Source organism: Aedes aegypti, chromosome 1 (genome assembly GCF_002204515.2).
Source record: "Aedes aegypti strain LVP_AGWG chromosome 1, AaegL5.0 Primary Assembly, whole genome shotgun sequence".
Taxonomy (NCBI): Eukaryota; Metazoa; Arthropoda; class Insecta; order Diptera; family Culicidae; genus Aedes; species Aedes aegypti.
The window spans coordinates 39,882,587-39,910,293 of NC_035107.1; the positions used below are offsets into that span (position 1 = coordinate 39,882,587).

Here is a 27,707-nt window from a genome sequence, read left to right on the forward strand (position 1 = left end):
ATAATCAAACTGATCAGAAAAGAAGTTTAAAATAAGAAGGAAGATACTCGAAGAAACAAGCAAAAGTTAATAAAATGTGGAACACCGATAAAAGTAAATGAATACATGTGAAATGAAAACATTAGAAACATAGCTATCAAAAATAACGAGAGAAAGAAACCAGATTGATGAAAACAGCAATGCCTAAGAGAAGTGCAAATATTCAAACATATTTAGGTAGTAGAGCTTATTTCAAATCAAATTCCGTTTTAGGCAGAATAGATAATAAAACAACACCTAAGGGATAATAAAGACTGTTTCGTGATAACTGAGTAATCTATTACCTACTTCGTCGCATTTTCAGTATCATTGTTGTAACCAGACCAATTTGATCAACCCTAGCTCGCACGCATACTTGCATTTCGGGAAAGAACCATCCAGCGCCCAACCGTTCGTCGCCGGCGTTTAAGAAACAGCGCCCTACCAGCACACCGGCATACCTTACAGTTGTCTTGTGAAGCGCAGCTGTGTAAGGGAAGACGGGGTAATACGCGCCCTAAGGAGAAACTTTATTTTAACTGGGAATTTTGTCGAAAACGTAATTGAAAGTGAGTTTACAGTGACATTAATAAGCTCGTAATTACTAAAAACTGACATTAGATTAAGGCAATCACCTCTAAAAAAATGGGTTAAAAAAAGAAACCATGGTCAGCGATATTCAGAATGGATTTTGTTTTGGCAAAATCTAGTTATTTTTCAAATGTTTATGCATGCAGTAGATACTATGTACAGCCAACTCTCCATGAATTCAAGGGTTTATCGAGTTAGTCATGGAAATGCAATTCTATAATGGTTCTCTAACTGGATATCGAGATAAGAAATAAAGAGCAAAGGAACGTTGATTGGAGTTCTATGTCTCGTTTGAGTTTGGGTTTTCGCGGCATAATTTGAATTTCACTGATGGTTCCTGAGCAACCATTAAGCATGACGCATTTTTCCTCACGTGTTAACACCCAAAGTTGCTAAAATCGTTCTCGATTTTTTTGTGTGTAAATTGGGATATGTTTTTCCGTGAGATGCTTTCAAATTGATAGCTATATCGTATGAAATGATCAAATTAGACCAAATACCTTTTATCTTGAAAATATATCGGTGGCGCATTTTACACCTAGTTCCCCTAGAATCAAAACACGCGATTTGTACTCAGAGCATTCGAAACGGCTGACAATCGGATCGGCTTGCTGTGTGTTTGCTTGGGTGTAGAGCGCGCGCCAACAAAGATATACATTCATGCCAGCCAAAACATAGTCACCAGTGTGAAAATCTGTTTCGTGCAGTGAAGAAACAACCGAACTGTTTCAGTAGTGTCTCGACAACTTATAGTGTGCCGCCTACTTGGATAGACTAGTGAAGAAGATAATTGCCACCCATCACCATATCGTCCGTCCTCAACGCGCGTGAATCGTGACACAGCGCGTGAATAATTCTAAAATTTGTGATTCGGTGACAAAACAGTGCCTACTCAGTGAAGAGAAGAAGTTGTACAAAATTCCGTGAACCAAAAGCAAATCCGTCCAGTGAAAACTCCCATTCGCAGTGGTAAACACGACATCGAAATACGATTACGTAAACAATCGTGCAGGGAAGAAAATCCGATTTCGTCGAATTTTCCACCTCAATCTAGCAACGAATGCACGCCTCTCACGAAAATCACGGCTTACTTTTCGAAAACATTGACAGAGAAAAAAAAACTCGCGGCTTGTTTGATGTCGAAAGACGAGAGTCATTAATGTGCGATCCGTCCGAATTGGACCAAACAGGAAAAACACATGACGAGAATGAGAACAAGCGGCGGCGAACAGAACAGAAGCCGAATGACGCAGCCACCCACTTTCGTGAAAATGCAGTGCACGGCGGATGGGGTTAGGGTGTCCCAGGAAAGATAGATATTCGAAAAGTTATGGTGCTCAACTCTGGAATGAAGTGTGCTAGTTTATATCATTTTGTAGAACAAACCTACTTTCTTAAAAACGTCAAATCGGTTTTTGAGAAATAGCCATTTGTATGAAATTTGTCATATTTAGACGTTTTGTGGATTTTTTTTCTCCAACGCCTACTATTTGCTAAAGTACAGGCCGTTTAATTTATTTCGGAAAGTTAATATGTTCTACAAAAATGCTATAAGTAAGCATATCTTCATTTCTACGACTGATCACTATGACTTTTCAAACATTGCTTTTTCCCTGGGACACCCTAATGCAGCCTGCAATTTGGGAGCGCTTTGTGTTGGGGGGTTTTCTTTGTGATCGGCCCATGTTTGTCGTCTGTTTCCTTCTGATGCGGGGTTTGAGACTTTTGTTGCAACGGGTGGATATTTACCCGGGGAAGGTCAATGTCAGATGGCAATAAATCATTGACCGAACTGACCGCGGTCTGAACATGCGATGGTAACGACTCGTCTGGACGGTTGACAGAATGGTGTCAGACTTTTTGGTTTATCTGCCGGGTGAAACGGCTTAAGGGGCGCTAATTATACACTCTAAACACAGATGTTTACGGGTGAGACATGTTTTCAAATCCATTTTTAGATATCGCTGAAGTGGGTTAACAACAAAGTAATACTAAACCTTGGTTAATCGCTATAATGTGTTGTTGTCGTTATCGGTTTGCAATTAACAACAATCATCGAGCTTTATCAAATCGCAACGCGGTATGATTCAAAAACAACAAACTCTTAGCAAGCAATTGCCAAAAATTGTGAAATCTGATAAAGCACTTCACAGAAAATAACACAACCCAGATAAGGATTTTGAGATAGCTTCGTCTAGGATGCTGACTTGTATATGCCATAGCATCCCGCATTTTATACATATCCCGCCTGGAAATCTGGGAGAATCCCGTTAGGGGTTTTGAGAGAATCCCGTATGGGATTCTGAGAAAATATCGTCTAGGATTCTGGGAGAATCCCGTCTAGGATTCTGAGAGAACCCCGTATAGGATTCTGATGGAATCCCACTTGGGATTCAAGGAGAATCCTGCCTGGGACTCAAAGACAATTCCGCCTGGGCTTCTAGGAGAATCCCGCCTAGGATTCAGAGATAAGAATCCCGGAGGGAATCCCAGTCGGGATTCGGAGAGAATCCCGTCTGGGATTCGGAGAGAATCCCGTCTGGGATTCGGAGAGAATCCCGTCTGGGATTCGGAGGAAATCCCGTCTGGGATTCGGAGAGAATCCCGTCTGGGATTCGGAGAGAATCCCGTCTGGGATTCGGAGAGAATCCCGTCTGGGATTCGAGAGAATCCCGACTGGGATTCGAGAGAATCCCGACTGGGATTCGGAGAGAATCCCGACTGGGATTCGGAGAGAATCCCGACTGGGATTCGGAGAGAATCCCGACTGGGATTCGGAGAGAATCCCGACTGGGATTCGGAGAGAATCCCGACTGGGATTCGGAGAGAATCCCGACTGGGATTCGGAGAGAATCCCGACTGGGATTCGGAGAGAATCCCGACTGGGATTCGGAGAGAATCCCGACTGGGATTCGGAGAGAATCCCGACTGGGATTCGGAGAGAATCCCGACTGGGATTCGGAGAGAATCCCGACTGGGATTCGGATCCGGACGAGAATCCGACTGGGATTCGGAGAGAATCCCGACTGGGATTCGGAGAGAATCCCGACTGGGATTCGGAGAGAATCCCGACTGGGATTCGGAGAGAATCCCGACTGGGATTCGGAGAGAATCCCGACTGGGATTCGGAGAGAATCCCGACTGGGATTCGGAGAGAATCCCGACTGGGATTCGGAGAGAATCCCGACTGGGATTCGGAGAGAATCCCGACTGGGATTCGGAGAGAATCCCGACTGGGATTCGGAGAGAATCCCGACTGGGATTCGAGAATCCCGGAGAAATCCCGACTGGGATTCGGAGAGAATCCCGACTGGGATTCGGAGAGAATCCCGACTGGGATTCGGAGAGAATCCCGACTGGGATTCGGAGAGAATCCCGACTGGGATTCGGAGAGAATCCCGACTGGGATTCGGAGAGAATCCCGACTGGGATTCGGAGAGAATCCCGACTGGGATTCGGAGAGAATCCCGACTGGGATTCGGAGAGAATCCCGACTGGGATTCGGAGAGAATCCCGACTGGGATTCGGAGAGAATCCCGACTGGGATTCGGAGAGAATCCCGACTGGGATTCGGAGAGAATCCCGACTGGGATTCGGAGAGAATCCCGACTGGGATTCGGAGAGAATCCCGACTGGGATTCGGAGAGAATCCCGACTGGGATTCGGAGAGAATCCCGCTGGGATTCGGAGAATCCCGCCTGAGATTTGGAGAGAATCCCGCCTGGGATTCGGAGAGAATCCCGCCTGGGATTCGGAGAGGATCGCGTCTGGGATTTTGAGAGGATCCCGTCTGGAACTCTGAGCGTATCCCGGCTAGGATTCTGAGAGAATCCCGTCTGGAATTCTGAAAGATTCCAGTCTAGGTTCGCCTGAGATTAGAGAGAATCCCGCCTGGGGTTCAGAGAGAATCCCGCCTGGGATTCAGAGAGAATCCCGCCTGGGATTCAGAAAGAATCCCGTATGAGATTCTGAGAGAATCCCGTCTGGGTTCTGAGAGGATCCCGTCTGGGAATCTGAGAGGATCCCGTCTGGGATTTTGAGAGAATCCCGTCTGAGATTCGGAAAGAATCCCGTCTGGGATTCGGAAAGAATCCCGTCTGGGATTCGGAGAGAATCCCGTCTGGGATTCGGAGAGAATCCCGTCTGGGTTTCGGAGAGAATCCCGTCTGGGATTCGGAGAGAATCCCGTCTGGGATTCGGAGAGAATCCCGTCTGGGATTCGGAGAGAATCCCGTCTGGGATTCAGAGAGAATCCCGACTTTGATCCGGAAAGAATCCCGACTGGGATTAGGAGAGAATCCCGACTGGGATTCGGAGAGAATCCCGACTGGGATTTGGAGAGAATCCCGACTGGGATTCGGAGAGAATCCCGCCTGAGATTTGGAGAGAATCCCGACTGGGATTCGGAGAGAATCCCGACTGGGATTCGGAGAGAATCCCGACTGGGATTCGGAGAGAATCCCGACTGGGATTCGGAGAGAATCCCGACTGGGATTCGGAGAGAATCCCGACTGGGATTCGGAGAGAATCCCGACTGGGATTCTGAGAGAATCCCGTCTGAGATTCGGAAAGAATCCCGTCTGGGATTCGGAAAGAATCCCGTCTGGGATTCGGAGAGAATCCCGTCTGGGATTCGGAGAGAATCCCGTCTGGGTTTCGGAGAGAATCCCGTCTGGGTTTCGGAGAAAATCCCGTCTGGGATTCGGAGAGAATCCCGTCTGGGATTCGGAGAGAATCCCGTCTGGGATTCGGAGAGAATCCCGTCTGGGATTCGGAGAGAATCCCGTCTGGGATTCGGAGAGAATCCCGTCTGGGATTCGGAGAGAATCCCGTCTGGGATTCGGAGAGAATCCCGTCTGGGATTCAGAGAGAATCCCGACTTTGATCCGGAGAGAATCCCGACTGGGATTAGGAGAGAATCCCGACAAGGATTCGGAGAGAATTCCGACTGGGATTCGGAGAGAATCCCGCCTGAGATTTGGAGAGAATCCCGCCTGGGATTCGGAGAGAATCCCGACTGGGATTCGGAGAGAATCCCGACTGGGATTCGGAGAGAATCCCGACTGGGATTCGGAGAGAATCCCGTCTGGGATTCGGAGAGAATCCCGTCTGGGATCCGGAGAGAATCCCGTCTGGGATCCGGAGAGAATCCCGTCTGGGATCCGGAGAGAATCCCGTCTGGGATCCGGAGAGAATCCCGTCTGGGATCCGGAGAGAATCCCGTCTGGGATCCGGAGAGAATCCCGTCTGGGATCCGGAGAGAATCCCGTCTGGGATTCGGAGAGAATCCCGTCTGGGATTCGGAGAGAATCCCGACTGGGATTCGGAGAGAATCCCGACTGGGATTCGGAGAGAATCCCGACTGGAATTTGGAGAGAATCCCGACTGGGATTCGGAGAGAATCCCGACTGGGATTCGGAGAGAATCCCGACTGGGATTCGGAGAGAATTCCGACTGGGATTCGGAGAGAATCCCGCCTGAGATTTGGAGAGAATCCCGCCTGGGATTCGGAGAGAATCCCGACTGGGATTCGGAGAGAATCCCGACTGGGATTCGGAGAGAATCCCGACTGGGATTCGGAGAGAATCCCGTCTGGGATTCGGAGAGAATCCCGTCTGGGATCCGGAGAGAATCCCGTCTGGGATCCGGAGAGAATCCCGTCTGGGATCCGGAGAGAATCCCGTCTGGGATCCGGAGAGAATCCCGCCTGGGATTCGGAGAGAATCCCGCCTGGGATTCGGAGAGAATCCCGCCTGGGATTCGGAGAGAATCCCGCCTGGGATTCGGAGAGAATCCCGCCTGGGATTCGGAGAGAATTCCGCCTGGGATTCGGAGAGAATCCCGCCTGGGATTCGGAGAGAATCCCGTCTGGAATTCTGAAAGATTCCAGTCTAGGTTCGCCTGAGATTAGAGAGAATCCCGCCTGGGGTTCAGAGAGAATCCCGCCTGGGATTCAGAGAGAATCCCGCCTGGGATTCAGAAAGAATCCCGTATGAGATTCTGAGAGAATCCCGTCTGGGATTCTGAGAGGATCCCGTCTGGGAATCTGAGAGGATCCCGTCTGGGATTTTGAGAGAATCCCATCTGGGATTCTGAGAGAATCCCGTCTGAGATTCGGAGAGAATCCCGTCTGGGATTCGGAGAGAATCCCGTCTGGGTTTCGGAGAGAATCCCGTCTGGGTTTCGGAGAAAATCCCGTCTGGGATTCGGAGAGAATCCCGTCTGGGATTCGGAGAGAATCCCGTCTGGGATTCGGAGAGAATCCCGTCTGGGATTCGGAGAGAATCCCGTCTGGGATTCGGAGAGAATCCCGTCTGGATTCGGAGAGAATCCCGTCTGGGATTCGGAGAGAATCCCGTCTGGGATTCGGAGAGAATCCCGTCTGGGATTCGGAGAGAATCCCGTCTGGGATTCGGAGAGAATCCCGTCTGGGATTCGGAGAGAATCCCGTCTGGCATTCGGAGAGAATCCCGTCTGGGATTCGGAGAGAATCCCGTCTGGGTTTCGGAGAAAATCCCGTCTGGGATTCGGAGAGAATCCCGTCTGGGATTCGGAGAGAATCCCGTCTGGGATTCGGAGAGAATCCCGTCTGGGATTCGGAGAGAATCCCGTCTGGGATTCGGAGAGAATCCCGTCTGGGATTCGGAGAGAATCCCGTCTGGGATTCGGAGAGAATCCCGTCTGGGATTCGGAGAGAATCCCGTCTGGGATTCGGAGAGAATCCCGTCTGGGATTCGGAGAGAATCCCGTCTGGGATTCGGAGAGAATCCCGTCTGGGATTCGGAGAGAATCCCGTCTGGGATTCGGAGAGAATCCCGTCTGGGATTCGGAGAGAATCCCGTCTGGCATTCGGAGAGAATCCCGTCTGGGATTCGGAGAGAATCCCGTCTGGGATTCGGAGAGAATCCCGTCTGGGATTCGGAGAGAATCCCGTCTGGGATTCGGAGAGAATCCCGTCTGGGATTCGGAGAGAATCCCGTCTGGATTCGGAGAGAATCCCGTCTGGGATTCGGAGAGAATCCCGTCTGGGATTCGGAGAGAATCCCGTCTGGGATTCGGAGAGAATCCCGTCTGGGATTCGGAGAGAATCCCGTCTGGGATTCGGAGAGAATCCCGTCTGGGATTCGGAGAGAATCCCGTCTGGGATTCGGAGAGAATCCCGTCTGGGATTCGGAGAGAATCCCGTCTGGGATTCGGAGAGAATCCCGTCTGGGATTCGGAGAGAATCCCGTCTGGGATTCGAGAGAATCCCGTCTGGGATTCGGAGAGAATCCCGTCTGGGATTCGGAGAGAATCCCGTCTGGGATTCGGAGAGAATCCCGTCTGGGATTCGGAGAGAATCCCGTCTGGGATTCGGAGAGAATCCCGTCTGGGATTCGGAGAGAATCCCGTCTGGGATTCGGAGAGAATCCCGTCTGGGATTCGGAGAGAATCCCGTCTGGGATTCGGAGAGAATCCCGTCTGGGATTCGGAGAGAATCCCGTCTGGGATTCGGAGAGAATCCCGTCTGGGATTCGGAGAGAATCCCGTCTGGGATTCGGAGAGAATCCCGTCTGGGATTCGGAGAGAATCCCGTCTGGGATTCGGAGAGAATCCCGTCTGGGATTCGGAGAGAATCCCGTCTGGGATTCGGAGAGAATCCCGTCTGGGATTCGGAGAGAATCCCGTCTGGGATTCGGAGAGAATCCCGTCTGGGATTCGGAGGAGAATCCCGTCTGGGATTCGGAGAGAATCCCGTCTGGGATTCGGAGAGAATCCCGTCTGGGATTTCGGAGAGAATCCCGTCTGGGATTCGGAGAGAATCCCGTCTGGGATTCGGAGAGAATCCCGTCTGGGATTCGGAGAGAATCCCGTCTGGATTCGGAGAGAATCCCGTCTGGGATTCGGAGAGAATCCCGTCTGGGATTCGGAGAGAATCCCGTCTGGGATTCGGAGAGAATCCCGTCTGGGATTCGGAGAGAATTCCCGTCTGGGATTCGGAGAGAATCCCGTCTGGGATTCGGAGAGAATCCCGTCTGGGATTCGGAGGAGAATCCCGTCTGGGATTCGGAGAGAATCCCGTCTGGGATTCGGAGAGAATCCCGTCTGGGATTCGGAGAATCGGGAGAATCCCGTCTGGGATTGGGAGAGAATCCCGTCTGGGATTCGGAGAGAAATCCCGTCTGGGATTCGGAGAGAATCCCGTCTGGGATTCGGAGAGAATCCCGTCTGGGATTCGGAGAGAATCCCGTCTGGGATTCGGAAAGAATCCCGTCTGGGATTCGGAAAGAATCCCGTCTGGGATTCGGAGAGAATCCCGTCTGGGATTCGGAGAGAATCCCGTCTGGGATCCGGAGAGAATCCCGTCTGGGATCCGGAGAGAATCCCGTCTGGATCCGGAGAGAATCCCGTCTGGGATCCGGAGAGAATCCCGTCTGGGATCCGGAGAGAATCCCGTCTGGGATCCGGAGAGAATCCCGTCTGGGATCCGGAGAGAATCCCGTCTGGGATCCGGAGAGAATCCCGTCTGGGATTCGGAGAGAATCCCGTCTGGGATTCGGAGAGAATCCCGTCTGGGATTCGGAGAGAATCCCGTCTGGGATTCGGAGAGAATCCCGTCTGGGATTCGGAGAGAATCCCGACTGGGATTCGGAGAGAATCCCGTCTGGGATTCGGAGAGAATCCCGTCTGGGATTCGGAGAGAATCCCGTCTGGGATTCGGAGAGAATCCCGTCTGGGATTCGGAGAGAATCCCGACTGGGATTCTGAGAGAATCCCGACTGGGATTCTGAGAGAATCCCGACTGGGATTCTGAGAGAATCCCGTCTCGGATTATGAGAGAATCCCGTCTGTGATTCTGAGACAATCCCGTCTGGGATTCTGAGAGAATCCCGACTGGGATTCTGAGAGAATCCCGTCTGGGATTCTGAGAGAATCCCGTCTGGGATTCTGAGAGAATCCCGTGTGGGATTCTGAGAGAATCCCGTCTGGGATTCGGAGAGAATCCCGTCTGGGATTCTGAGAGAATCCCGTCTGGGATTCGGAGAGAATCCCGTCTGGGATTCCGAGAGAATCCCGACTGGGATTCGGAGAGAATCCCGTCTGGGATTCTGAGAGAATCGCGACTGGGATATTGAGTGAACCCCGGCTGGGATTCTGAGAGAATCCTGTCTGGGATTCTGAGAGAATCGCGTCTGGGATTATGAGTGAACCCCGGCTGGGATTCTGAGACAATCGCGTCTAGGATTTTGAGAGAATATCGTCTGGGATTCTGAGAGAGTCCTGTATGTGATTCTGAGAGAATCCCGCTTGGGATTCGAAGAGAATCCCGCTTGGGATTTTGAGAGAATCCTGCCTGAGATTCTGAGAGAATCCCGCTTGAGATTCTGAGAGAATCCCGCCTGGGATTCAGAAAGAATACCGCTTGGGATTCAGAAAGAATCTCGCCTAGGATTCTGAGAGAAGCCAACTTGAGTTTATGAGAGAATCGCGTCTGGAGATTCTGAGAGAATCGGGTCTGGATATTCTGAGAGAATCCCGTCTGGGTTTCTGAGAAATTCCCGTCTGGAATTCTGAGATAATCACGTCTGAGATTCTGAGAAAATACCGTCTTGGATTCTGAGAGAATCCCATCTGGGATTCTGAGAGAATCCCGTCTGGGATTTCTGAGAGAATCTCGTTTGGGATTCTAAGAGAATCCAGTGTGGGATTCTGACTGAAATTTCTTCGGCTTGACTCTCGAGAATTTTGGCTGGATTGAGGGATGAATCTATCCAATTAATCCTGTGAAAAGATTGCACTAAATTACACTCCACTTGAAAATTTCAATTTATCACTGGTTGGAATCAAAATCCCACAAAATTTGTCATATCCTTCCACTCTCAATCCGTATAATCTTTCGCGTCAGCATACCATCGCAAATTATACCGAAACCCTTCCGTTTTGGCTTCTTCCCAAGAGAAAATCCCCACTAAATCACGATCGAGTGACATTCCGGCAATTCTTCAACAGATTTGATCACTTGAGAATTCTACTTAAGATACTCTCTGCGGATCGTTTGTGACTCAATTCCGTCGTCTATTTTAGGGCCTTTTTTAAAGTTAATTACCTGCCAAAAATGTTCCTCTTTATGTCCACGTTAAGAATGACGGACGACCGCTTAACCCCTTCAGGACGGATGGACCATATTGACATAGCTTCTTTGTGCTTTTTTTTTTACCTGTTGGCTCAACTAAGACATGTTTTAATTCCATGGAATATCTTCCAAGCCATGGTTGCACTAGTAGATCGGATGGTTTAAGCTCAAAGACAGTTTGGAGAGCGTAGAATATCTCAAATATCTTCTTAAAGAATTATAGGTCCTTTCATGGACAAAATGGTGTTGTTTTTGAACAAAACTAAACAATTTTTTGGTTGATCTAGTAGATTGAAGGATTAGAACTTGGAAACAATTTGGAGCACCTACTATATCTTGATTACTTATTATGCTTTTGGCATGTTATGCAGCATGTTATAATGAGTCGATGGCGCTTCTTGTGCATAGCTTTGTAGAAAGGAAGCTTTTTATCAATACTTCATTTATCTATATACAATCATTGATAATCCAGAACAGATTGGATGACTCAGTACATCCCGAAAAATATTCGTTCTCAACATGTTTTGCTGTTTCTTCAAATCCGTGTGTTGAATATGTGCTAAAAATGTCGTCCTGAAAGGGTTAAATAAATGCATGTTTTCTGAGCTGCTTAAATGCTCGAAAGTGATCGCACTTCCATTGCCACACCCATCCGCCGTGAAATCGAATGAAACCGCTAGAAATTCGAATCTTCGCGCCCGGAGAAGAAAGTGCACGCGCTAGTTATTCAAGCTAGATCGCTTGTCCCGATTGATTAGATAGAATTTTCACGTTTACCCGCGAAATCCAATTAGCACATCGGTTGCACTGATATTGATGACATCTGAAACCCATCACCATCAGATTTTTTTAGGAAGCCAGTAAGACAGATTCGAAGAGAAGAGCCAACGTTTAATATTTATTAATAAGTGCCTGCGAGAAGTGAACTCCGGGGTGGACAGAAACCGGACGGTGCTTGCGACTGAGTACGGTGTGACGACAGTATCGCAGCAAGAGGCGGAAAATATCAGTGTGAAAAATGAGTGCCCGTGGAATGCTGCTGAAAATTGACGCTCGCCGAGATTCGTCCCTCGATCAGTTGGATATGATGCTTTCACCGCGATCGCCGCAAATTTTGATCAACGATTATTTTTCGCCGGAAGGTGAGTTGGATTGTAATTTTGGAGTCTGTTGTTCATCTAGGAAAATGTGATCAGTTTTCCTTTGTGTGATTGGAATCAAGTGATCAGTGTATGTATTAAAGTGATGTGATGTGATAACAGTCATCCAAAGTATAATTATAAACATATAAACATCATTCAGTAATCGTGGAGTGCCATTGAATTCAACAAGGAACTCATTGCTTGTGATAGCCACAAGGGCGTAGCCAGGATTTACATTATTCTCCAATTTCTCACAAAGTGCTATTTTTTTAATGCACGCAATGTAGCAATAAGAAGAACGTAAAACCTTTTTATTCTATTACAATGGGCAAAAAGGAGTCTGAAAAGCGGATTATTTCAACTTCTTGACTAGGTAACGGTTTCAGTTTCCGGATTTAGTCTGGAGATTTGCTTGGTGGCGGTTATATTGACCTACAATTTTGTTCTTGTCAGTTAGAGGCCCGAGCCTGAGGACAATCATATTCAATTGTTTCTTCCAGTAAGAATTTCAGCAAGAATTCTGTAAAGAAATATTCCTCCAATGAATACATTTTGAAATTCTCTTGATACCTGAAGAGATCACTCAAATATTTTTTCAGATTTTTATCCAGGAGATTTTTCTAGGAATACAAAAGCGCTAAGCTACTTCATTGCACTTACATTCCCATTATTATTTAAAGCAAAAGTTTTTTCCGAATAATTACGTGAAGATTCCTGCATAGGATAGGTGTACAAATTATGGATAAGTACCCAATAATGGCAATGGCTTTTAAACGTTTGGTCGAATGACCTTTGGTCGAACGGACATTTGGTTAAAGACGAATTTGTAATGATTGATTGTAAACTCTTCTTGTCTAACAGATATAAAAGTAAACTGTTATTTTTTCACGATGGATGAACATTGTATCTTTAGAAGTCAATATTGAATCTATCTATATGATATTAGCTACACTTTACAACGTGATTAGAAAATATACTACTGTCTTGGTAGGATAATTATTCTTGTCATTTATTTTATTCTTCAACCGTTTTTGAATTTATCAATTTTTTTAAATCTAGCGAATTGTGTCAAATGTGTCAAATGCTAAACAATAGTTTACCTACGATCAACGAAACATTTAGCAACTTTAATTTTTCTTCAAAATAGTACTCTAGCTTAACGTTGGAAACATAAAGATATATTGATTTAAGTATTCTTCCACAATATCATCATTCTTTGGAAAAATAGCTCCCTAATACTTTCGGTGCCTAGTTATTGAAGTATCAGAGTTTATCATTATTTCAAAAAGTAATCGTTCTTTATAAATTACTGATGATCTTTATTGAACGACAGTGACGACCGAGATGACAGAAATTTACATCTTTTTGCGATTTGCTTGTTGCGATTCATACGAATGTCAGAATAAGAGAAAAAATGTCATCAAGAAACGTTAAAAACGCAAGGAGTCAATCGATGTTGCCGCAGAGTTTGATTAACTGTATCTCAAAAATATCGCTCGTCGCATAATGAAAACTTAAAGTTCGTTCAAGGACTTTTTTGCACTCAACCATATTACTTTAGCAGTACCATATACAAAATCTAAATCTGTACAATAATCTGAAAAATCGATGATCGACTAAATTATCGACAAAATGTGTTTTCAACCAAATGCCGTACGTTTTGTAAATGAATTAAATTATTTTCGACCAAATATTCATTCGACGAAGTGTCCATTCGACCAAATGTACTTTCGATGAAAGGTCATTCAACCAAATGTCATTCAGCCACATGTCAAAGATTCGATGGTAATAATCAACGTATTTTGACAGCTACTAAAGGTACGCTGCATTTTCGTTTATCTTACACGAAAATACTCACACAGATAAAATAGTTATGAAAATCCGTCAGATTTGTACTGAAATCGGATTATAAATTCAATTTATTCAATTGGCTTGTTTGGGGGTATCAAGTTTTTTACATATCATGATTCTACGTTAAAAATTGAGCCAGAATCCAAAGTTTCATAAGTTTCCGTGCTCTGGAACTATTTTTAAAACACATTTGAAGTTAGTGTGGAAATCGCTTTTGAATCATTGCTCGGCAAATGTGTAAAAACAGAAATGTCCCCAATGACAAGTTCCTCCGGGAAATTCCGGTAGTCCCAAAATTGGCCACTGTAGTCAATTATCCATTTTAGGTCTACAATAGCCCTATTTAGCACGAGACATGAAAAATGAACTGTCGCACGATATGTATTGGAGTTCAATTTCAATTGTCCCTAATTACAGGTTCCCTCGGGGACATCCATCGGGGAGCCGTCGCATGATATGCTTTGGTGTCAAAATCGAAATGTCCCCTATGCAAGGTTCCCCCGGGGCACTGGGCGGCGCCATGAGTGGCCAAATCTGTACAAGACTCATTTTCAACTTATAATAGGGTATTTTATGATAATCTAGGGAGAAAACAATATTGCGCGACATATTTTGAGTGAATAAATTGTTTGATCCCAATTCGGATCCACTACCGGCACCGATTCCGGGGAAATGGCCATATATTGGTTGTTTCTGGACCAATATTAATACTTGGCGCACCAATCGCTTCAGAATTAGATCTTCTATCTTCATGTGTAGTAAAATTTTGATTTTTTATTTTTTTTCCCTCATCTGTAGAGCCTTTTAACCACTGCTTCCATTATTTAGGAATATTGTGGTATGACCCATATTTTATTTGGTGCTCATCAAATATCCTTTCACAATTGAGATGTGATAGACATTGGTTGATGTGTCGCATTGTCCGAACTGGGCACAACTCGTTTTATAAAGTCTATTACCCTATTAGGACTACCTTGCCAAATTTCCAAGGGCTACCCTTTTCCAAATGTTAACGTTCTTTGATTAAGCAATGCTCCGCAGTTGCAGAGTAAATGCTCAGTAGTTTCGTCTTCAGCTTGACAAAAACGACACTCAGAGGATTGTATTTTTCCTATATTTTTAAGATGATACCTACTTGGGCAGTGTCCGATCATCAGGCCAGTTATTACCCTAAGATTTATTTATTAAGATTCAGTATAGCCCGGGCTTTAGCTAGACTGGGTTTTATGAATCTTTTCGCTTGCTTGGATGTATCCGTGGCGTTCCAATTGGATTCTACCATGGACATTTCCCAATTTTTCAGTTTCATCCTGAGAGTGCACTCAGGAATACCACAGAACGGTTCAGGGCCGACAAAGCTCGAAGCTGCACCCTGTCTTGCCTTTAGAGCATTCAAAGCTGCTTGACTGTCTGAGAAAATACAGATCTTTGCAAACCTATAGTTTCTTTTGAGACAAACATTTGTACAGTCAATGATGGCTTGTATTTCAGCTTGGAAAACAGTGGGACTGCGCCCCATAGCGATTACCTTGCTGATACCAGGGCCGAAAACTCCAGCTCCGGTATTGTCGCCCATCTTTGACCCGTCGGTATAAAACACAATAGAACCTGCACGCAAACTTGGCCCACCAGAATCCCAAGTATAGCGGCTTGGTTTAACCACTTTAAAGGGAACATCATAGTTGGTCTTCGTTGTCATCCAATCTTCTATTGTTTTGTTATCTGAATTCAAATTGAATTTCTTGATGATTTTCATGTGACCAATCAAATCACCATCTAGTATTTTATTATAACGAATAAACTGCAAGGCATTTTTTGCAGCTTGCAGTTTAATGAATTGATGCAAAGGCAGGATATTAAGAAGGGCATCCAAGGCAACCGATGGTGTACTTTTCATTGCCCCTGTCATTGATATACAAGCAAGTCTCTGCAACTTAGCCAGCTTCTTCTGAGCGGTTACCTCATTTGTCTTGGGCCACCATACCAGTGAAGCATAATCCAGCATAAATCCAGTTTACCATATTAGGTCGCAGTCCCCAAGTTTTTCCTAGGGCTTTATTGCAGACCCATAGGGCATTAGTACCCTTACTTATGACCTTGCTCAGATGAGAGTTCCAGTTCAATTTCTTATCCAAAGTAACACCAAGGTGTTTAACTTCTTCCGAAAATTGAATTTGAACTCCATTCAAAGAAGGCTGTATAAGCTTTACCTTTTTCCTTCTGGTAAAAGGCACGATAGTAGTTTTTGAAGGGTTTACGTTTAACCCCTCTTTCCTACACCATTTGAGAGTAATGTTTAATGCAGTTTGCAACCGATCGGAAATCGTGTTATCAAACTTTCCACGAACTAAGATGGCCACATCGTCGGCATATCCAATTACCTCAAAACCTTGATCTATTAAATTTCTAAGGAGTTCGTCTACTACAAGAGACCACAGTAAGGGCGATAACACTCCTCTTTGAGGACATCCCTTCGTAGATCTTATAGATATTTGCGCACCTCCTAAATCAGCAGAAATTGTGCGACCCTTGAGCATGGTCATAACCCATTCGATAACACTTTTATCCAAGCCCCTTGCTTCCATGGCTGAACTCATAGAGCTATAGGATGCATTATCGAATGCTCCTTCAATATCGAGAAAAGCAACCACGGCTATTTCTTTGGCTTCAAGAGATTTCTCGATTTTATTTACCAGCGACTGCAGCGCCGTAATGGTAGATTTACCTGATTGATACGCAAATTGGTATTTACAAAGAGGCATTTCTGTTAAACTTGTTGACTTGATGAAGTCATCAATTATTTTTTCCATTGTCTTTAAAAGAACAGAGGAAAGGCTTATAGGTCTAAAGGCTTTGGGAGTTGTTTTATCCTTTCTTCCAGCTTTTGGAATGAAGACAACTCGAACCTTTTGCCACGCTTTTGGAATTATGAAAGCGCAACACTTGCTTTGAATATTTCGGTTAAGAGCGGACAAAGCGTCTCTTTTGCTTGTTGCAGTAACAGTCGTGAACTGTTCACCGTTATACGAATTCTTATTCGTTAAATGAAAACGATAGAGATCCCAATTGGTTTTCTTCGGGTTTCTTTCTGTTATTTCTGATCCAGCTTTAAAATCGAACCGGATTTGTTTATGATCTGACAATGATTCTTCATCAGAAACATGCCAGTTCACAATCTTCTCCGATAACAAGTCGCTACAGATCGTGAGATCAAGAACCTCTTGTCGGATAGAGTTTACAAAAGTAGGAGAATCACCTCTATTACATATGTCTATGTTGTTAGACGACATGTAGTTTTAAAAGATCTTCTCCTCTTTTATTAATATCGGTGCTGCTCCAAATTGTATGATGGGCATTTGCATCGCACCCTATTATAAATTGAGCATTAATTTTCTTACAGTAGTTGACAAAATGAACGACAGAGCATGGAGGCACATCTTCAACATCTCCAGGAAAGTAAGCAGAAGCAATACATACCTCCGTTTTCCCACGGATAGTTGGCACCTCTACTTTGATCGCAACAATGTCTCTACGGATAAATTCTGTAATTGGGACAAATTTTGTGTCCCTATTTACAAGAATAGCCGTCCGTGGTTTGGACTGAGTTTCGTCGTACAAAACTACAACTGCTCGAAGGGCAACCAAGTACCCTTCCATTATTTACCCAGGGCTCTTGAATTAGTCCCACATTGATATTTTCCTTGGTGAACCTTCTGCTGAGCACTGCTGATGCGCCCTTTGCATGATGAAGGTTCACCTGGATAATTTTGATTCGATTCATACTACATTAACATGCTCCCACTCGTATCAAGCCTCTGATTTGAGGCTAAATATGAGTAGCCGATTATTTCGGAGAAGTACAAGGTCAACTGCGCCATTGCTCCGGGTAGCACAGTAAGGGCATAATACTGTGGAGGGTGCCCTGGTACTCCACAGGCACCGTTCACGGTTAGGTTTCTTTTGACCCCCCTAACCATTCATTCCTAGGCACGGTATGCTTTTAGCCGCATGACACCATGAATTAGGGGCCACCTGTATGATGGACTTATACCACCGGAACAGGCAATCCGTAGTGTTATTTCTAGCCTTGTTGCAATCGGCTACCGACACTACACGGCTATCTAGGCTATTCAAATATAGAAGCTGATATTGAGGATCAACTTCCATTGAGGCCGAATAGCCAGTATTTTATTTGATTTTTTAGCCGAGACCTTTGCTAAAAACACGTCATAATTTTACTGCATAAGACATGCTTCCGGAAATCCGGATTATCACCGGTATCCGGTGGTCATAGTTCATCTCCGTGGATGCACCTCAAAACTAGATTAGTTGACCCGTCCATTACTTCTTAAAGAATTGAAATCGGTCAATTTTTGTCAAAGTTACAGCATTCCAAAGTTGGCCCAATTTTTGCCTGTCCCAGTTATTTTGACAACCCCCTGTATATCAAATATTCCATCATTTGCGATACTTTAAAAATGGGGAGGGTACAAAAAAGGGGGGAGAGCTCCCTGCAAATCTTATTACAACTCTTCATATTGTATTTAAAGTTGAAAACATTATATGGCACATGAATTCCCCTGTCCTGAATATAAAACACTGTGTCGGTTTATTGATTAGATTAGATTTTTAAATAAAAAATGCAAAAAGTTCAAGTATATTTTAAAAATGACCTGGGGCAGACACGAACATTCTGAAAACGCCATTATTTTTGTTTATTTTTATACTTTCGAGCCCGGGGTGTCCGGTCTCTGTGCATTCATATCGACTTTTTTTATCGAACTGTGTAATGCACAGTCGTGAATAGCATACCTTCTATAGCTGTCAATATACTTACACGGAGAAAATGACATACTCAAATTTGGGTTCTTTTGACCCAACTCGGCACGTTAGTGCGTTACCCCAAATTTGAGTAAATAGCCTAGTACTCAAATTTGAGTAATTGTACCAAATCAAATCGGTGGGTGATTTTTACTCAACGTTAACTTGGGAGTAAAAACTCAAAAATAGGTATTTTCATACGAAGCGAAATCCAAAACAAAAATATATCAAAATTGATATAATAAGCATGTGTTTGTGATATATAAAGACCAAAAGATTAATTTAAAAAAAACCTTTATTCGCTTGAAGCTTTTAGTCAACGACGTGGATGCCAGGAGCGACGTTCACGGTGCAAAAAAACATTTGGTATCGGGTGTGAAAATTTACTGCAATTAGGCGGTGGCATAGGGTGGCTGGAACGGGAAAACAAAGCTCGGAGCGGGGTGCCATCTGTCGAAATCAGTGCGGTAATTCTTTTGAGATCAGTAATCAGCATCTCGGTTCCGGAAATCATTCACAACGAGTGGCAGGGAAGAACTGAGGATCTGAAAAGAAAAAGTCCGTTCGATATTAATTTCTTCGGCAAACTGAACTCTTCGGAGGAAACTAAGTCAAGGACACTTACCTTTAAAAAATCACTACACTAATCCACCAATTTTGCGACTATTTTTTAGAAACGATCACGATTTACATCCCTCACCGACGATGACTAACATGGAATGATCTGTGTTGACATTTTAAAGTGGCTGCTACATTTTTTCATCCAAAATTGTGTTTAAATTACCCAACGGCTAGAACGCAGCCTAAATGACTGCAATAAATTGAACAAGTTGATTTTTACTCAAATTTGAGTTTTCGATAGAGAACTCAAATGTTGGGTAAAATGTATGTAATTGACAGAATGAAATTTACCCACTACTTCAGTTCGACTGCTTTACTCAATTTTGAGTATAAAAAAACTTATTTTTGAGTACTTCGTTTTCTCCGTGTAGGGTAATAGTGGGAACAACAAGAGATTTATTCTTTTGTTCCACTAAAATATAGCTGCTGGTATTCACTAGAACTGAGCTGTGATGGTAAATCCACCAAAATGGCTTTGGTGAGTGATTTTGACGGATAGCGCCGACAATTTTTGTCGCATAGGATTCATCGAATGTAGCGCGGTTGTTGCACCATGGCCAGATTCATTTCCCGAACGCGTGCACGGAAAGAAATAACAATTGTGATTTAAAAAAAAAACAGTAGCGGAAAATCAACTGATGATCATTGTCGTTCTACTATTATCAAACGTTTTAATAAAAATAAAATGCTTTTAGAAGTGCGCAGCAGTGGTAAATCGGTCTGATGTATTCTGCGCAGTTCATATGTTTTTTCTACACGTTCTCCTATAATTGTTTTTAAACCACTTCGATACCGTCAATCCGCCCCCAAACGGATGGCGTACACTCAGCTTAACGCCATTTATAATTAAGTATTGAGTTGTATAGTATATATTAGTATATATTAGTTGTGGTGCTAGAGGACATCTTGAAAATCCACTGAGATTCTTTCAGAAACCCTTCTGAAATTATTATATGTAGTTATTTCTTTCATCGCTCTGATTTTTCCAATAACTTCCTTGGGACTTCATATTGGACTATCCCAGAAACCCATCTTGGGTTATTATGGAAACCCTTTCAGGATTCTGCTGTAGAATTCTGGAATTCTGCCGTAAAATTCTGGAATTCTGCCGAAAATGATTTAATGATTGCTTTCCAGTGTAATGGAATCTATTTTAAAAATCTGGGTTCGGGGATTCTCACAAAATTTCTAGGGATTTCTTCTGGAAAACCAATCGAAATTATTATTTAAATTCTGATATTTTCCTCGTAATCCTTCAGTATTTCTTCCGTGAAACTCTTTGAAAGTTCTTCAAAAATCCCTTTGAGATTCTTTCCGAAAAATGTCTTAGATTATACCTATTATTCTGGAATATTCTCGGAAAGAAGCCTGAGACTATAATTAAAAAAATCTATTATTTCACTTCACTTTCTTCCGTGCAAATTCTTGGGATTCTTTCGGAAATTCCTCTGGGATTCTTTTGTAAATCCCAATGGAATTCTCCCAGAAATCCCTGTGGAATACTTCCGAAAATCCTGCTAAGAAGCTTCCAGATGTCGGGTTTTTTTCAAATCTTTATTTATGTAAATCATCCGAAAAGTCCTCTGTAATTGTTTGGAAATCCAAATCATTTGCTTGGATCGAATTTGATGAGTCAATCAAAGTACTTATTTTCAATGAAACTAGGGCTACTTTAGAGAGTAGGGGTCAATTTCTTTTCGAGCGAACAATGGCGCTTAAACCAAAGCTCTTTAGTTTGGTTACAAGGTAGAAATACCTGTACCCCATCTTTGGAAGACATCCGCATGAAATGACATTAAATGTCTTAGCAACGTCACTCCCAACAATTTAAATCCGGTCGTATCACCCGATTACAGTGAATCCTAGACCACTCCATTCCCTATCATCCAACTCCTTGACATCTATGCGGGCGTCGGCGAGTCACAGGCCTCTCTTTAGGTGTCATGGTCATAAAAGTGCTAAAGTAAATAACATGACATCTACGAAATACTTCGTTAGCACGCAACGCAATGCAAAAAGCTAATAATCAGTCGACGACACGATTCATATGTTTAGCCGGTTAAGAGCTCCCGAGACTTGACCATAACGAAGGAAGCTTATTAATTCGTCATGACGCAAAGCTTATGTGGCGGATCACTGCAGCAAACAGTCATCCAACGCTGGTTGAGTGACGAAGACAATTATTTTTTCAGTTCCGTCGCCGAATTTTTACCCTGGCATTCACATTCTATTCCACACATAAATGAATTTTTTGTTGATATTACTGACTTCATAGTAAAATTAAGAACTGCACCAACGATTTTCAACTGACTAAATTAACCTTAGTAAGGCCATTGGGTCTTTTTCGACCCATTTCAAATGTCAAATCAATGTAACTTTTGATTGAAATGACCTAGCAATTTGATATTTTCTGACAATTATTTTTTGTGGGAAATTTTATGTTTGCGGAAACAAAAATTTTGAATGACCCCTAGGGGAGCTTTCATTAAAAAAAAAGTTACAAACTGTGACTTAGGGTCGTTTTCGACCCGAATATTGAGAGCTGTTCGCCAAATTCCTAGTTGCGGTATAAAAACTGAAATGTCCTGCAATACAGATATCTCCGCTGGTCATTCCTAGGTTATTTCGGTGGTCAAAATTAGCCAGAGTGATCATTCATCTAAAATTGAACTAAAAGATTCACAGGGATTCAAAATCATGAAGATTGATCCGTCGTATGCCTACTTTTGGTGCTGAAACTTAGTGGTCCCATATTACGGGTATTCCGGTGCTCCAAAAGGACCAGAATAACCATTCATTCATTGGGCACAATTCATTCGGTTTTTGGGGCATGAATCCGAGTAATTTCATCGAATCGTCCAGATTGACCACGCTTCGGGACTCTAGGAACCGGTTCCGCATGGACTATACTGGGCCTAATTTTTCAGGGAATGTGCGCCGGTAATTGGTTCCTTGTTACATAGAAATTTTATGCCAAAATATCCATCTACCGAATAGCACCAATGGGAATTATATATAAAAAACTGCGCCATTTAGATGTTCCGGGTTTCCGGAACCGGTTAAGAATAAGGAAATGATTTGACAATCTCCACGACGATATCAAAAGTTTTGCTCTACTTTTTGCATCTTGACAATATCAAAGCAACTTTTAACTTCAGAGTCAAGTGCTAGACAGTAGAGATAAGTAAGAACTTTTTCAATCATGATGACGTTTTGAATTGAGTCAGTAGATCAATCCATTCAATTGAACGTGCTGATATTTTAGAGTATACCCCATTAGGCATAAAGACGTTAGGCATAAGGACGTTAGGCATAAGTATGTTAGGCATAATGGAAGTTAGGCATAAAGACATTAGGCATAAGGGATGTTAGGCATAATGAACGTTAGGTATAAAATAACCTACGTGTGTGTCATTCAAATCTCTTCTCTTCTCATATTGTTCGGGTCCATTTACAAATTCCATTACGTTGATGGGGTGGGTGGGAGTCCTTAAGATGTAACAGCTCATAAAAAATAGCAGAAAATTCATACAAAAAGCGTTACGAGGGAGTAGGTTAATTGGTTGATTATAAATTACTAATTCCGGTGTTATGAAGCTTGACAATGAATCGCAAGATATGGAAGAAGATAGTTATCATGGTCAATGTTATCATTCTTAAGTCCAGTTTAATCCATTTATATTTGCGATATGTAAGTGTTATTTATTTCTAGAGATGTATAGTTTGGGGAGTATATGACATTTTTGTTATATTTTTCTTACATGATTGCGTTAATTCTAAAGAAGGGAAGTCTTCCATGTAATTATTAGTACATATAATGCAAATTATTAAATTGAAGACAACAATCTAGATTCAAGTCAAAAATTCATGTTATGGTAGGTGACATTATCTTCAGCATTAAGGTTCTGGTAGTGTGACGGCAATAAAAGACTTAAATTCCCACTATGAGTCTGCTCATCAATTTAATGTGGTGAAAACAGTTCCTTTGCCTCTACTGGAATTTTCGATGATTTTAAAACAATTTTGATCAGCCACATATGAAAGCATTGCCGAAAGCAACTTGAAAATATTTGAAATTCGTCTAGTTTAAAAAGTAAAATTAGATTTCAAAGTCAATTTAGCAGTCAAACTCAAATTTATCATAACATAATATACAGCATTCAGCATGGCGTGCATTTTTTTATGGAAATATTTACATCTACAGTTCCAATAACTATTAGAACACCAAGAATCCACAAAACAGCATATTATTGGAAAAAGGTGCCTTTCTTACAGTCATTAAATTGACCGTATAAGTATTAAGAATAGCCTATGGTTCAAAGAAGGAAAAATGTATGATGAAAGTATTAAGAGCGATAGTGACAGTAATTTTTAAATAAGTATTTCTCGAAAGAACAGTTTAATTATAAAAGAAGAAAAATTTTCTGTTTAAAACATTAGCACCACTAGCTCCAGTAATTGTATCGACAGTATAACTATAAATAACAACCTTCAATTTGAAGACGGGATAATCTATGATGAAAAATTTGCCAATAATATGTGTACAACCAAACTTAAAAGACGAGCAGCAGCTACAGCGTCATTCATATTTTTGGCATAACACCTCAACCCAAGCTCTTAGCTTAGTTTTCTAGAAGCACTTCCACAGTTATTACCCACATGATTGCTTTGCCAAAGTGACCATTTTGCATTCTCATTTGTGCACGATACATAAGGACGTTTACGCTTCGATGTCGCGCGTCGGTCGAATGAAGTGAAAAAGTGCAGCGATCGGTTAGTTCTGTTTGACTTTCGACCTTACGCTCGCTCCTTGGTAGTGCGTCAAGAAAGCTCGAGCAGTCGTCAGTTGTTTTCCCTCTCGGGTCGTGCGCCTATTTTCTCTGAGTGCTTTTATTTACCCGTCAAACGAGTTAAGCTGAAAGTGGATTGTTGCTGCTCAGTCAAGGATGACGGATCAATTGGTGAGCTCGTTTCATGCTACTATTTCTAATCTATAAAATATGTATGAATGCACATTTAATCGATACAACGGTAGGACGTAAATATGATGTTTCAACAAACTATGAATGGTTCGTCACTATAAGTGTCGACATAAACTCTAATTCATGAATTATTTATGTTTAACATATTTTTGTTTTCAAACCACCCCTTTCTTTTTACCTTTATTTTGTAATTTAAAAAACTTTGAATGGTTCGACACTACAAGTGTAGACTTGCGAAAGGTCTACTTTATTCAACAAACTTTCGATGGTTCGCCACTGTAAGTGTCGGCAAATGAATAAGAGTGTTCTATGATGTTCCAGCCAATCGAGTTTTTTGTTTCTTTTCAAATAAGTAAAACATAATAACACATGCTTTCGTCCTGACAGCTGTAGGAATGTTACATTTAGGTATTTGTTCAACAAACTTTAAATGGTTCGTCACCTCAAGTGTCGGCATAATTTTCCTCTACATAGAAAATTGTTCATATCAAATGAAAATATTATATTTTCATAAAAGCTTATTTATATTTGACAAATGGTCTAATTACTTATCAAAGTGAATCCTTTGACCCAGCGATCCTCCCCATTAACAAACATCCCTCCCAGTAACCTTTGTGGATATGCAGAGGCAAACACGGTCTCCAAATAGCAAAGGTTACACACTAACGTTCCTTCCCTCAATCCCACCTAACTGCAAGGACGTGGCCGGCGCCGTTATTGACCTTGTATAAATAGAGACACTGAATTATGCGCACTGAAGAAGATTATGGCCAATCCCAGCCGAACTTCTAGTTGATTTTTTGTGCATTTTCACTGACTTCGGTCAATCACGGAATAGCAACCATTGATATGTGTAGTCAGTCTAAGCTAGGCTAAGCTAAGCTAAGCTAAGATACATAAGCACGTTTATACTTCGTGGCCAAGGATCCTTGATCGACTTGAAACTGAACTAAAATGCCTTCAGCATGGCTTTACTGTATGGTCACAGAAGTTACCACAAAGGCAATTGACAGCATTTTCATGCTAATCATTTAATCAAGTTTTGTTCTAGAAATTGACTTCAAAGGATTCACAACTATGGGACGACTGCAAGGCAGTCGTATTTCAAATTACTCACTTTTGATCTTTGAAGCCCTTCACAATTACCAAAAAAAGTCAGCTCACTTTTTACACAAACAATTTCATTTTTTTTATTTTGTAAATTATGCCTATCGTCCATTGTGCCTAATGTCCATTATGCCAAACATCCATTATGCCAAACGTCCATTATGCCTATCGTATTTATGCCTATCGTACTTATGCCTAACGTCTTTATGCCTAACGTCGTGCACCCGATATTTTACTATGTTGTATTAATACAACATAACAAGTATAATTATACTATGTAATAAAGCACAAAGAATCAGTTTATGAGTTTTTTTTAGAATAATTTTGTGAAGATTTCTATGTAGACCACTTCAAGGTTTTCTCAAAAATTTTCAAGGGATTTCCCATAGTATTCGTCTAAGAATTCAACTAATGACTCTTTAATGATGATAATTGGAGATTTCGGCTTTCAAACACAAATTAAGCGTTGACTGCTTTTTTTTTTGTAGACAGATCCTTCCAAGTATTTCCTGTTGAATTTATTCAGTAGAAACACCTGGAACTTGTCAATGGATTTTTAACGTATTTTCTTCTTTTTATCAGCCTGTTTCTCAGCTTAGGGTTCAATAAGCACTTAGCATTAAGCATTTCGCTCAAATTCGTAGGTGGTACAGTCCTAGACCATTGTATGAGGGTTGCCTCCTTCCCGTCCGTTACTGAAGTCAGACATTTGGGACTAACCTCTAATTCTTAGACAAGATTGAGGCATCCTCCAATAGTCAAGAGCTGTCCTGGCTACGTCCTTGCGAAAGCTGGGGAATAGAAAAGGATGATTGATTGAACACCTACTCAAGAAAGATACAGAGAACTCTACGACCTCTCATAGGTGTTACGGGATGTTGTGGAATGTTAATGGAAAGGGTAGTGCCATAGGATACGTTCGCTAGATGTTCTGGTCGACAAATGGTTAATATTTATTAATATATTATTTATGATCAGAACAAACTCACCACATTCCTTTTTCGAAACTCCTCTGAAATCCGACGCTTCTCTAACAATGACTAATAACGTGAACCGTAACTTAGCACTGCTCAACAAAATGCACGCACCACACGGAAAACCGACAAAAAACTGCAGTTCATAATCCATCTTGAACCGAGCATCCACATTCAGTTTTTGAATCAACACGTTTAACACACACACAGGAGATAAAACAAATAATCGCGCAAAACGAATTCATGCTTTCTTACCTTAGTTTATCGCAAAAGAAAAAAAAACTATCCGGGTGGCATATCACTGGCCGAACCATTAGTAGAATTATTTAAAAGTTTAGCACATGCAGAACAAATATTCAGGTATAAACTTTCAAATGAAAAAAAAAAAACACTTTTATCACTTTAACAATATGTTTCCACATCATCCACATTTACACGCGGCATAGCGCCATCCGCCGAATGAAATTCTGCACCAGCCGAATAAAAAAAAACGCGGGACGAAGTAAACGTGACATCAAATTCAAAATGCAGTCGCCCGCGTGCACGGCTTGCTGCGATCCAGCTTAGGGTTCAATAAGCACTTCCACAGTTATTAACTGAGAGCTTTCTTGGCAAAAGTTGTCATTTTCGCATTCGTATATCGTGTGGCAAGTACGATGATACTCTATGCAAAGGGAAATTACGAAAAGATCCTAGACACCTTCAGGATGGCTTAGTTTTGTAGCCGCGGACTCTAACCACTCGGCTAAGGAAGGCCCCCATAAGATATTATTTAATGTAAATTGCACAATTAAATTTATATTCAGTCGACTTTTTCAATATGATTTAGTGGATACGAGTAACTGACACTGAAGAAGACTACAAGTGGTGGTCGAAATACGCGTATCTGTCAAAGATAAGCATTTAGGGGCGGAATTAAAAGGTACAAGGTACTCCATCTACTTTTAAGTTTCTCTATGATTTAGATATTTTTTAAAAGCGACAATGGATTCAGTAACCCTTATTTGTATAAATAGCAGATAGCTGTGTTATTTATAAAATGTATTAAATTTGAATACTTATGACTCATGGCATTGCTTGATTAATTCTATAGCCTCTCGAGTGATAAGCCTGCTACAATAAGTGCAAACATCGACAGTCTCGTGTTTCTACCTGACGTAATGTGTCTTAAATAAAGTCCATTTCTATCGAAAACTTGTTCTGATGGCATCAACACTGATTAGTAAGGAAGGGCCAAACTTGTTTGTCAAGATTAATCGCTTTGAATTTGTTTGATTTTTCCTGTTCGATCCAATTACCCAAATAAATTCATCTTTGAACGAAACCGATCGTCGCGTCGTCGAATCGACACATGTAGATGTGGAGAAAGTGTGGACTGACAAGATTCTTCAGCTCGCTGTCGTGGAAGGTTGATAAGAATGTACAATGTAGGTTGTAGATGCAAAATGAGCTCGGTGGAGGAAATTTAAGAATTTTCTCAATAAAA

The 27,707-nt window shown here is 42.5% G+C and overlaps 1 protein-coding gene and 1 long non-coding RNA gene across 6 annotated transcripts in view; one reads left to right on the forward strand and one right to left on the reverse strand.

Annotated features, from left to right (window-relative positions):
- Positions 1–27,707, forward strand: part of LOC5579456 (AMP deaminase 2) — a 94,065-nt gene that overhangs the window by 19,299 nt on the left and 47,059 nt on the right. The window contains exons 1-2 of one of the 5 annotated variants that reach the window (XM_021839463.1): positions 1,257–1,578; positions 11,567–11,865. The exons of 1 other annotated variant lie outside the window; for it this stretch is intronic. In XM_021839463.1, the coding sequence (XP_021695155.1) occupies positions 11,742–11,865 (124 nt within the window). In that variant the 5' untranslated portion in view covers positions 1,257–1,578; positions 11,567–11,741. Of the gene's footprint in view, positions 1–1,256; positions 1,579–11,556; positions 11,866–27,707 lie in introns of those variants that run through there. 3 more of the 5 variants (XM_021839464.1, XM_021839466.1, XM_021839465.1) reach the window with 3 other exon arrangements.
- On the reverse strand, positions 18,819–19,523 carry LOC110674878. Its single transcript, XR_002499260.1, has 2 exons — positions 19,163–19,523; positions 18,819–19,082 (listed from the first exon to the last, which is right to left on the reverse strand). It is a non-coding gene; the product is annotated as an uncharacterized LOC110674878 (long non-coding RNA).